Source organism: Setaria viridis, chromosome 2 (genome assembly GCF_005286985.2).
Source record: "Setaria viridis chromosome 2, Setaria_viridis_v4.0, whole genome shotgun sequence".
NCBI lineage: Eukaryota > Viridiplantae > Streptophyta > Magnoliopsida > Poales > Poaceae > Setaria > Setaria viridis.
Window position 1 is genome coordinate 26,023,080 of NC_048264.2, and position 13,342 is coordinate 26,036,421.

At 39.1% G+C, this 13,342-nt stretch overlaps 1 protein-coding gene across 1 annotated transcript; it reads right to left on the bottom strand.

The window, feature by feature from the left end:
- Nucleotides 1-231: 231 nt before the first annotated feature.
- LOC117845144 (uncharacterized protein At1g32220, chloroplastic) lies at nucleotides 232-10,238 on the bottom strand. The gene is made up of 10 exons (XM_034726074.2): nucleotides 9,981-10,238; nucleotides 8,910-9,045; nucleotides 8,063-8,151; nucleotides 6,821-6,876; nucleotides 6,691-6,746; nucleotides 5,563-5,656; nucleotides 3,051-3,130; nucleotides 2,531-2,573; nucleotides 1,960-2,051; nucleotides 232-597 (listed from the first exon to the last, which is right to left on the bottom strand). Exons 1-10 carry the CDS (start codon nucleotides 10,043-10,045, stop codon nucleotides 424-426), a joined length of 885 nt encoding a protein of 294 aa, XP_034581965.1. The 5' UTR covers nucleotides 10,046-10,238; the 3' UTR covers nucleotides 232-423.
- Between the last annotated feature and the right edge of the window lie 3,104 nt (nucleotides 10,239-13,342).

The window sequence follows — 13,342 nt, forward strand, 5'->3', positions numbered from 1 at the left end:
CATAGATCATTTTTAGGAACTAATATATATTTATCTTCGAGCCAATTACTTTTTTGTCAAACAACCTTTTTGTTCAGTGCAGTCCAGATACGATTCCAATGTTTTTCGTCTGAGAGGCAATTTTAAGTGTCTTCATTCCTCCCTTCGGAGCACATATGCATGATCCATGTAGGAGCACCATGTGATCAGCCAGTCAAACAAACGTCGTTTTTGTACACAGTGCAGTCAAGATACGATGCCAAAGCTTTTCGTCTTGAGACAATCAGTTCAACAAGGATACCACCTACGTGTAAACCAACCAAGACATGGCTGTAAAAAGGTCACATGTTGGCTTTTCTAATTATTCATTTCTAGCAAATACGAACACCAGGTAGATCTGGTAGGTACAGGCACATGTGTATACCGTCCTGTACATGAGGCTGTTTACTTTTGCTCGCTGTATCGCATGATCCCATGGACATCAACGATGCCAGGGGGAAACACTGGATCTGTCGCTGCTCTCACCGCAACCTTCGCCACGGAGGTAACACTCACTGGGGGTGTCAACAGTGGGCCGACAAGTGGTAATCTGGCCAACGGCTTTGCGTTCTGGAGCACCTGCAGAGATAGATCACTTTCACATTTAATCAAGCCACAATGTGAAGCAGTTCATAACGAAATAAAATCATGTAAAGTACTATGCAAACAATAATTTGCATTGAGCATTACAAAATAATAACCACAGCGCTTTCTGCCAGTAAATCAAGGAGCCTAGTTGGATTGGACGAGGCGTTAATACACAAGTTGTCATTGATATAATAGTTCGGATAAAGCAAAACAATAACCACAACAGATGCCACCAATTATCTTTGTTGTATAAGGCATGAAAGTTGCATTTTCTGTATGGCAGTAAATCAATGAGACCATGTGTGAACTGCTTTCGGAAACCTTGTCGCTAACTAAATCCACCCTTGATCATTCGGGAGGATGGAATGAGAGAGAGAAAGGTTTGGGTCAATGATCTTGCTCAATGAAGTAGGATGCAAAACTTCAATTTCAAATGAAATTCACTAAACATTACAAATTTGTGCTCTTAGGTTCATTTCAGTGCACTAGATGCATTAGATCATCATATAGATAGGGAAGAAGACCAACAGACGTTTAGGTTCATCCAGTTTGTGGCACAAAATCTGATGGCCATTCCAATTCATTGTTTGCCTAGTTGCCAGTTGGTCCATTTGCTCTTTCTGTGGCAAACTAAAATTATCCTTGTAGTGACAGAAAACTATCAATGTGAGTTTCCACTTTTATAACAAATAAATGCAATACACGTCTCTTCTCGACTACTTTATCGTACCAAATGATTATCTCATCAAGAAAGATAACTAAAATTGCATGCACTTATCAGGAACTACTCCAAATAAAACCCTTCATCCCCATGAGGGTCAAGGACAGGTCCTAGAGACATTTAGTTTGCTGTCCTATCAAAAAAAGAAACACATCTAGTTTATTCAACCACCTTACACTGGTTGCATTTGGCATGCCGTGGCTTCTCAAAAACGTAATTTAACTATAAAATATTTTTGTTTTACTTGCAGGTTCAGTGCTAACTAGTTTTAAAATAGCATTTAGCTACTCTTGGCAGATGGTCTTCACTTACTGTGCACATTACTTATTTCAAATGATAAAAGTTATGATTCAAAAGTGCATTATTGCCACTGCCGATCCCTAATTGAAGATTTGACATCCAAATTTGCCACTGAAAGTATTTCAATTCAGTTTGATTTGCCACTGGATTATACATGAATTACAAACCCAAAGCCCCTATCACAACCGATTTTAAGTGCAGACTTCCAACTAGTCTATTTCCAATAGCTGAAAACAAAAATATGCCAATGCCAAATATGCATACCACCCAAAATAATAGAGCTCCACTTGTTCTTTACATGTAACTGAAGGAAGTGAGGAGAGAGACCTCACCATTTGCATAGGGGCACCAACAAGACCAAGAGGTATCTTTACACTGCCCACTCGACGAGTTCCATGAATAAAACCAGGCCTCAGTATCACTCCTAAAGAAAAAAAAACCAAAAAAGAAATATAAAACCATCGTGCAAGTATCAGACTCAGAGCATGATAATTACAAAATGAGAGATACAAAAGATCCTAAAGGATTGCTTCAATTTTTTGTGGTGTTGAAATATAGATGCAGATAAACACAATTTTCACTAATAATTTTAAATGAAACACATCATGCAAGTCAAAGTTGCATTCATAGTTCCAAGCCAATTTTCTGGCTACTAAATACATCACTTGTCAGTAGACATAACCAACTTGTACAGTTGTACTAGCAAACTCCTGGAAAGCAGAATGTGTAGAGGTGTTATGTTTGGAACACGAAGGCTTATAAGCTGGGCCTCAACCCACCTAAACATCCAAGGTGACACTAAACCACCACAACAACACAACTAGGCCACATGGGCCAACATCACCACTACTAACAAGCTGCTAACAAGCTGGTACATTACATTAATCAAATGAAATAACTTACCTCCATAGGTGAACTTTGACAGCAATTCAGCTTCAGCAGCTCTCTGAACCAAAAAAAAAAAGTATACATATATATATATATCAATTATTGCCAACAATACAGACTTACAGGGGAACACAAACTGCAATGCAATGGATCAACATGTCTTTCAGGCTTACTCCCTCAGCTTCCTGAATCCTGATACTAAGAACTTTTCACTAGCTCACTCATAACAAGGAAATTAGCTTTCGACGAAAGCAGACTTAAATGGTGCCCTAACAAGATGGTGTGGAGCACTGCATAGGTTTGACAATGCCAGGTGCCAACAATTTGAAGATGAAGTTATTGGTCCAATTAGTCAAGAATTTAGAAACCAACAAAAAACATATGTAGCGCAAATTTATTGTTGTTCCAACTTATAGTAGCAGATGCTATTTATGCAAACTCTTTACACTTGATTGTAATTTCAGTATTATAAATGCAGATGGAGCAAGAGTTAATTTCAAATATGCATGGCATGTCAATAATGTTGAGAAGTTACCTTGCCCTCGTAATAACCCTGCAATAAGTAATTCACTAAACCGAAGTCTGCAGCCGACACATATACAAATCTCTTTACACCTGCAGGTACAGAACAAGTAAATTGACAAGCTAAAGAAGATGCTTCTCAAATATATCAAATTTCATTTGCCATTTTTGTCTGCAAGAATAGCAAACAATGGAATTTTAAGAACCTACTGGAAAATTAAATCAAATTCAACAGTTGTAGACCAGCCTAATGCGAATATATTGACAGAATCATATCTACAAGCATAATTAATAGATTGCACCCAATACTTTTTAGATACTGATAAGTGTCAAAACCTGAATGGATTTCAGCTGCCTCATTCGGCAGAGAAACTTTGGGCATGCAAAATGTTTCAGATATAGAGTTCCATGTCAAAATCCAACTCAAACATGGCATCCCATGGACATGAGACTTGTTATCCAAATATATGAGCACGAGTGTCAGAACCTGACTCCACATGCTTTTGTCTTGGCATGGATGCCCAGGTAACACTAAATGCATTGAACCGTCATGCAAACAAACAAAAATGACAGGGAGGGAGGGAAACTTAAAAGTTTGAACTGCATATAACTAATGTGTAGGTCCAGCTCAATAGGCCCTCTAGCCTACAGTTGGCACATGAGGCCCAGGTTGCATTTTGTTTGTCACTTATAGGGCGGCACATTTTCACTTAACTCCGTTTCACATTGTATGACAACGAGATTGCAGGAAGCACTAGCAAGAAACAGCTCTTGCTACCACTTAGCCTGCACCCTCTCCCTCTTTTCCTCTATTTATTTTTTGTTGGGTAATTGTTTAGCGCTTGTTTTGCTCTCCCCGTTTGCTTTTGCTGAAAGTCAATGGAGCAGGTGAACTCCCTGGCCAACTACCTGCCGTATATGGCAGCAGTGCCATGAGTAGAGGGGCTGTATGCCCTGTCATGTATAGTACTAGTAATAGGAAGAATAGTTGGTAGTTCTACTCATTGTAGTATGCACTCTTAGTTGACTTTTGGTGCTATATAGTATGAAGAGCAGCTGCAGCTCCAGAGTCAGTTCAGCAGCAACAAGTTTGTGTGCGCGCGCTGTGCTCCACCTCATCTTCAACCTCCAGACTAGTGTGTGTGTGTGTGATCTGTGTGAGGGTGTGAGCTCAGGGAGCTTACCTGCCTGGGCCAACATTTTTCTCCCTCAAATCAAGTTTGTTTGCAATATCTATTCTCTTGAAGCATGTCTAGTGTTATTAAACTAATTCCACCATACGACATTTATAACCTATTCAACGTATATCTGTTTATCTACCACATCCAATATCTGTTTATCTACCACATCCTGTATCTGCCTTTTCCTATTTTTAAAATTTTTTACCTCTTTCTTAGTTCTCTATGGGTTGATGACTACCCCACCTCACTTGCTTGGGAAAAAAGGCTTTGTTGTTGTATCAAGTAGCTGTGGTTTGGGTCTTTGGGACTAGTCAGATAAAGTTGAATCAAGAAAGGCAAGCATCCATACCAAGCAGAACACTTCTATCAACCATTTATTTGTAACTTAGCCCATAGAGCCACCCTGTGGGTACGAAACACTCAACCTTGGCCAGAAGCATCCCCCTGCCTTTGTCTTAAAGAGAGGGGAACACTGAACCCTTTATGAAGGTACTCACAAGTCACAAGACCTGCAAGAACCTGGGTGGCCCTGGATGCTCTAAAACTGAGCCACTCCCTCCGTCCCAAAAAGAATGCAACTCTCGCTTCTCGAGAAGTCAAACTGTTTCAAGTTTGACAAAATTTATACAAAAAAGTACTAACATAAGGTTCTGTTGTCCTTTTCTTTTCTTAGGGCTCTTTGGTGCCCTTTGGACTTTTGCCCTTGTACAGTTTTATTTTCCTTGTTTAATATACCTTACCACAATGGGGGTCTCCCCCCACTGTATAGTTTTCAAAAAAAAAGTACTAACATTCACGTCTGCAAATAGATTTAGTATGAAAATATATTACATGATTAATCTATTGATATTTATTTTGTACCATAAATGTTAGTACTATTTTGTATAAATTTGATCAAATTTAAAATTGGTTGACTTCTCGGGGAGCGAGAGTTGCATTCTTTTTGGGACGGAGGGAGTATTGTTTAGTTCTCATCCTGTGAGTAAACACGAAAAGGGAAACATGTGTCCTCTTTTATCAAGGAAAAGAGAGGAAAAAAATCAAAACGATGGTGAAGGCGTACAAATATCATTTCAGTGCAACCAAGCTGCTATTCTAAAACCGAACTGATATTTCTAGCATCTTTGAAGACTGCGGGACCACTTGAACTTTTTAATATGACAGAAATAAGCCAGAAAAACAACATTATAATCATACAAAAAAACATGAATTCACTAAAATGATTACGCACAGTAATTCAATAAGCCAAGCAAGGGAAAAGCAGGAGTTTTGATGTCAGAAACTGCAATCATAACTGAGGAAAAAAAATAATGTTTCACAATAATGACATCAATAGTACTATACCTTTCTCAGCTGCAGCCTTAATGGCATTGATGTTTGCAGTCCCATTAATCTTGTACATGAAAGAATTTGACCCAAAACCTCCAACACAGGATATCTGCAATAATTTTTCTCATCTATTAGTGGCACATCAAATCAGTGCATGCTTGGATACTTCATGTAATAGTTACGTCATGACTTATTCAAGTCCCAGTACATAGTTGAAAAGTACCTGATATTTCATGTATCAAGCCATACACGCTTCTTATTATTCTAGCATTTGCAGAACCAGAACTGATGGTGAATACAACAATTCTAGTTTATCTACAAGTACATTATTGTATAGAAATAAAAGTTGCCCCAGATGCTATCCATAAAACAGGGATGATAATTGTTGAATCATTGTTACAGTGCACTACGAATAAGAAAATGACTAGGTCCATGACAAATCCATTAACCTAGTCATACAAATTAAACAAGGGCAAACAGCTTCATGCCATAAAGTTAAAATCGGGGAGCCTGGGCCTCAAGGGTATTGATGCCAATTATTGGTGTGAGTTCTAGCCAAGTAGCACTTGTGAAAGATTATATTAGAATGGCCATAAACAGGCCCTGCAGCACCAAATGTCATGTAAATGAAAGGGCAGGCCAACACCGCCACTCTGCCAGCATCACCTACATCATCAGCCCAATGCAAGCATTGTCCAGTGATGCCGATTGGAGTGCTGCTCAAAAGTTTTGTGTACTGCTTGAGGTCCTATAGCTCTGGACCTCTGGTGTCACATTTCACAACTACTAATGTTTTTTTTACAAAGTCCGATAGTAACAAAATAAGTTATATAGCTATGAAAGATTTACTCAAAGCAGTTGGTATAAACAAAACAAACACTAATACAAGTTTAGGAAGTTTTGCACATGAGATCACTTTAGAAGATCTTTCTGTTATGGAAAAATTTTGGTATCTTTCAGCTTACCCTGTGTTTAAGTGTGGAAAAACCTTGGTATTATATCGCCACCCTATAAACTACTCTGCATGACACTATTGATATGCAAGAATGATGTAAATAACAACGAAATCAACTATAAGAAAAGAAATGTGTACAATAACAAACTTAGCTCAAATGGTTTTGGGGATGGGGGTGGGAGGCTTACCACTGCAGAAACATTATCCATAGCATCCTTAAATGAAGCCGGTTCCAGGAGGTTGCCTGTCCGATAGAAGAAGGTAGATATTAACTACATTACCATTGATAGAACAGAGTTAACCTCAGTAGCATGCAACCTTGATTCCATATAACTTTGTCAGCCCAAGATTCACTTAAGGATGGCTTTCCAGATCTAATGACAAAAAATAGCATCGTAAGAATTAGAAATTACAGAACACATTAAGGAGAAGATGAATTTGAAGTATGAAAAGGTCCATTTTAATGCCATTAACTATTCATTTAATCCCTCACACAAAATGCTGACTCAACTTACTCCCCTCAAACTATTCAAACAAGATCAAATCGCCCTATGATGAAATGACCTTTCTCCGTCCCTTCTCATACAAGTTGTATCTTGAGTTCAAATTTTGTTGGGTCATAGTTGACATTATATCCTCTGTTACAAAAATAATTCAGATCCTGTCAAGAATTATTTTCACCAGTTGGGAGCATTTCATATTACTTTAACCCTCGAGATATGAAAGTGTATGAAAAATATGTTTTTAGAGGATCAAACAAACAAAGTGAATTACCCGCAAAAAAACAGAAAGTGAATTGCTCAGGGTAGTAAAATGGACTTTTTTTCCAGTTTAAGGGTATAGAAGTACGCAAATTCAACTACAAGATACTGTGTACTGTAACTGAACTGTAGGCTAATCAAGTCTAGTACCATAGATATTGACTCTACTACATTTAGGAACTACCAATATGTTCTTCATTTGTACTAAGAAAATCTTCAGTGTGTGTTGTACTAAGAACATTAAATTGACACATCTTCAGTGTGTGTTGAAACAATCTGATTCTCTTTTCCAATTCTATACATGGTTTGCAAATTATCCTAGTTCAGGGTTCTGGTTTTGTTCTGACTGCTTTTCATACTATTATGTTACCACCAATTTTGCTCCTTCAACCAGAAAGTTGAAACAAGATCTTGGGACATCATGTCTCTAGACTGATCCATATGACAAACACTCCTCACAGCAGTAAATTATGGGTAGAACAGCACAAGTAAAGACAGGAGAATGAGAGGTTATTATCATTATTGCTAAGGACACAAAAGGAATCAACAGAAACTTGATTGACTACCAGTTATTTGAGGATTAGAGTCATTTGTTGTTTTCCATGAATGATATCTGAACAAAGCTATGTGGTGATTTTTAAGTTGACACCCTAGTCAAGTAGAAATTTTATTATCACTCGGGTGTTTCTAATGGCTTTTGGCATACTGCAAGCAAAACTGAGCAAATCTTAATAGAACAGAAAGTCAGAACAAATTGTAAAGTATGAAACAAGAGAAACAAACTAGCTTATTGAGTTACCGATTAAGACTAGAGACAACAAATCCTCTGTCCAAAGCCTCTTTGCAAACGTGTGATCCAACAAAACCACTTCCTCCTAGCACTAGCAGCTATAACAAAACAGATGTAGGAAGCAGCTCAGTAGTCTTCATAAACGATGAATTTCAATAAATTAAGAAAAGAATGACTGGAAGCACATCTTTTTTTTTCAAAAATGCAGGAGAGCTGCATTTCATTAAGAAGAGAGAATAAAATACAAACAAGGGGTCATATGGATCCCTTCCAAACACACACACTCATACCTGTATAAAGCAGTTACATGCACGCCACTCACAAATTACTTAAACAACCAGAGCACCTATTTGGACTTAGAGTACAGGTTAAGCAACCTTGACCTATCGTTGCAAATTCGTTGGCTATTACATGTAGAAAAACCATGAAAAGTATAAATCATTGATAAGATATATCACTCTCAAGCCTCTTAAATATAAAACATGTTACAATAAGGAAGGTAAAGAGAATAACGATAATGATTTCTGAGTCTCCTAAATCGCCTCCCAGCACTACAAAAACCCTAAGCTTGGATAGTTGGTTTACCACCAAGTTCACCATTAAGATATACAAGTCCAGACATAGTTATCTACAAAGAGGTCATTGCATAACAGTTGTTCAAAAACATGATTGACTGACAGATTTGACAGAAAAAAACATAGAAACATGGAGCGCATGGATAGGAACAGGGTAAACTTACAAAGCTTTACACAAAAAAAAATCACCACAAACTAGACCTAGATGCTACATGAAAATACATTATACATTTCCACTACGCTAGAGGCAAACTAGAATCTCATCTTCCACAACATATTACCTTGTCTGGAGAAGGTGGTGTCACCTTCACAGTTTCTGCCTCCTCCACCTTAAAAGGCTCCTCGACGTGCTTCGGATCACTGGGCGTGGCACTGCTGAAGAATACATTGCCAGTTTTCAGCAAGACTGGCGATGAGCTGTCAGAACCCCAACACACAGAGGGAATTAGCAATCTCACAGAAAAAAGCAAATAGCAGCCCGACTGCCTAGAAGCAAGGTATCAATCAAGAATACACCAGAAACAGGCCCGGCCCTGGGGCAGGGGAAACAAGTGATCACCCAGGATCCCCATGGTCGGGGAGCAACACCATCTTGCAAGCCTACAAATGCAGCTAAAGTGCCCTTGCTACTCACAGTCAAGTAATGATATGAAGCACTCACAGCTGGCAATCTGTTCGTTCCCTGGGTGGTGAAGTGCCGACGTGCGGCCATGACTTATTAAGGATCAACATTCACACCTGTGTTTTCACTAATCTCATTTTTCTGCTTGTTCACTCTGCAACAAGCATTTTGGTGGTTCTTGAGTTTTCTGGTTCACTAACTAGGTTCACTCTGCAATAGGAATTTTACTGGTCCTTGTACTAAAACGTCTTAAGACAGCATAGGACAGATAGAGGCCTACAGTAAAGCAATCAATTGCAATTCTATTATTAATATAAAAATATTTACATTCTTACTTCAATGATGATCAGTATGAGTATCCATAAGTAAACATATATCAACCGCAAACGTCCTAAAATCTTGACACTAGAGTAATAAGCAATATGTAGCTGTACTTGGAAACAGAATCCACACAGCACTTTTTGTAATAAACGGAAAATGCATATATCTAATATAATAAGGGCCTCTTCTTTCTATTTTTCCCCAGGCCTACCAAATGTCAGCAGGGGTCAGGACCGGCCCTGGCCAATTAAATCGCGGTTCGTCCTCCAATCGATTCGCCCCAAGTCCAATGAATCCCCTAGGCGCCACCAAAATTGCCGCATGACCCAAGGCAACCCATCCACCGCAATGCTAAATATCGCTTGCTCACACGCATGACATGGAGGGGCAGGGGAGGGGGGTCGCTCACCTGAGACGGGAGGTCGAGGCGGAGGCGGAGGAGGAGCGGATCAAGCGGGCCACGGCCGACCTCATCGCCGCCGCACCTGTACTCACGATCTTGCTAAGAGCAACGTGGGGAAGGAAGGTGGGGAATCGCGTGCAGGTGGCGCGAGGGGAGGGGAGGGGAGGGAGGGATTCAAGCCTCCAGGATCTGGTGGCGGCGTGGCGCTTTTGGTGGAAGCGGAAGCGAGCAAGTGCCGCAGCGAGGGGGCGCCACGTCCGGGGCTAGCGTGTGGTGCCAAGGCTGCCGAATCTGCTAGATAGCGCACATGCGTTTGGATTCAGCCATTCAGGTGGGTGGCGGCTTCGTTAAAAATTTATTTCTTTGCTGATAACAATCCAACTATTCTCATAATTCTTTCAAAATGTTATATAGTACTCCGTATTAGCTATCTTTTGTTCCATGTTGTATTTCAATTTATTTTTTTGTGAAAAGTATTATTCTTGTGTATAAATATTTGTTCAAGCTACATAAACTTTTTTGTTCCATGTGTATAAGTAATGTTCTAATTAATTTAGACTAATAATAATATTTCTCTACCACATAACAAAGGCTGCATATCCACAATATTTTACTTCACATGTATAATTTTTTGTTTCACCAGCATGAATTTATTAGCCCTTTGTTTCTCTTATACAAAGTTTTGCTCGATTTCAACAAACTTCTATTCCATGGTTGTTTGACTTGAACATTTTTTTGTTAACATAAATAACATGCTAGGCAAATGGGGAAGAATTGGAGGAAGGAATTAGAGGAGTGCTTTTTTTGTCTTCGGTGACCTCTGTGATTATAGGGACGGCTTGAGAGGTACACGAGAAGACGATTTGGCGTGCGGTGGTGCAGCAAGACGTCATATAGTGGGGCACCATCACTACATATGGTAGGCGGGTGTTTGTTGGGATTGACAATGGGGAAGTGAAAAAAATGAAGATATTAGTGAAGGAGGTGCAACAAAAGCTGATTCGGCGGCATCCCATCGCCGTGCATCAGAGATGGTTGGAGGAGAGTAGGACCAGGGCAAAACTAAAATCCGTTGAGCGAATGGAGGGGACGAGTGCTAAATGAATGGAAGAAGAAGGTATGCGTAACCACTGTCACTTCACTAACATTCTCGTATTTAAAGGTTGAGGGTAATCTCAACTTGCATATTACATAGCATCAAGCCAAGCACGTGAAAACGTTTACTTTGCCATGATATTATTAAAAGATAATTGACCTAGTTTATAAGAAAAATTAGGAGGAAAAAACTATGCAACTAGAGGTAGAATTCCTGTATAACTTTGGTTATTCGGACCATCCCCGTATGACTTCGGTACACCGACCGTACAACTAGGGATGCCACATAAATACATCCCCACGCAACTTCGGTTCATAGACCATATAACAAACCAAACGACTTCCTCAGACCTTAGAACATCTCCAACCCTTGACATATTAGTGGAATCAATATTTTAAATGATGAACTATGTAAAAACATCTCACTAGCGCATGGCGAAGAGCTAAGCTCGCATATCTCCCGATACTCCCCCATCTCACAGCACGAGCTCTAAGCTGTCATGTTGTGGATGCTCCCTCTTCTCCCTCTTTCAGCTTGAGCTAGCAGCTACCTTATGCTGTTGGAGATATCATTACAAGTTGCAACTCGCTGGGACAACAACTACTGCCTGAAAACACATATAGGAGGGCAACAAAGTAACAAACTCTGCCGGAACAACAACTTCTTCGGATGCTCCGACGTATATTGCAATAGTTAACTATTATTTCTGTATGTTTTACAGTAAATATTGCATGAAACATAGTGTTCATGTTGCGACAGGAATTTTCTATCCCATAGTCTAACGATATAGTCATTTTTACACATTATTTTCATATTGCGAACAGTGACCGCTAATAATGCATTAGGTAATTTTTAATATTTCGTCACGATGAAAAATTTTCCATCGGACCTCCGGGCACTAGCAGCACCAATTATATTTTGATCCTGAAATTGACATGGAACATCTTGTGCGAGGTTGTTCTGCAGCACAATTACAATTACTTCTGTGAAACATGTATGTTTGTGGCTTTATCGAGTTGGGTCTGATGTTTTCTTGTCTTCCTTTTTTTTTCTGTTGCAGGTAATTGTAATACAGAGGGTCTGGAGAACAGTGAATTTCCGGATGCTACGTTACCTCGATACTTCAACATAACCCCATATTACGTATCCGATATTTCGATACGTATTTGTGCCTTTAACTTTTGCACCGCCTATCCGTATTGGTGCTGCATAGTCCAGATGAACTATGATGCTCGCAGGGTAAGATCGTGTACCTGCTGAAGTGTTTTTTGGATTGTTTTCCCACCTGTCGTTTGATAACTGAAAGCCATGACTTGAGCTTAAAAGACTGCTACTGGATACATGAAATTGGTAGATATTAGGTTACTGCTGAAAATTGTTTCTGCAGTCTGTTCAACTTATTGCTCATCCATCCTTTATTCTTTCAACCACTGAATCTGGAATCTGGTTAAGGACAGCCCAGTTCATCCTAAATTCATTTATTACCTCCCCATAGCTACATTCGGATCTGTGCTAGTCCCAAGGCAAAAGTTTGAGGTAATTCCCAAGAGCAAATGAAATATCTGCATGTACTTCAATTGTCTCTGCTCAACAGCTATACAGCCTATACTCCCAGGAGTATTTAACTAACATGCTGTCTGAAACAGGGTTCTTCTTTTTTTGTGCATTTCAGCCTTTTCAGTGACTAGTAGCTTCAATTGCACTCGTAATCCTAAAATTTCCATTATCTGTATCCATTTTCTATCTATGATAGAAATCTGAATAACAGAACCAAATGTAGCAGCCTGGTTTGTATCTGACATGGAGTGCATCTTTTTTCTTCAGTAAATTTAGATGTCTGGTTAATGACAAGCTTTTACGCTCTTTGATGTTGATCATGCATGTGCTCTAGAAAAAAGTACGAAAACTTGTTAGAAAAATGTATGAAAATTATAAAAGTATGTGTGTGTAAATAGTGAGCAAAAGAAACAAATTTAAATCGTAACTCTCCTTTTTTAGAGCAAGCATATGATCACCGACCATTAGGCAAACAAATCACCCAAAAGGCTGTAAAAATAGTGGGTTCAACTTGAAGCCCCGTGCTTGGATGTTTTATTAAAATATGGTTAGATTGATGAGATGGTTTTTGAAACCTTTTCTTTGGCACGACAAGACCATTTTGTATTTTTAAAATCAACGACCATTTTTTGTAAAATTGACAAATAGAAAATATAGAAATTAAAAAATCCCGCTGCTATCCACTATACCCATGAGCCCATTGGGCTTTTGAGTA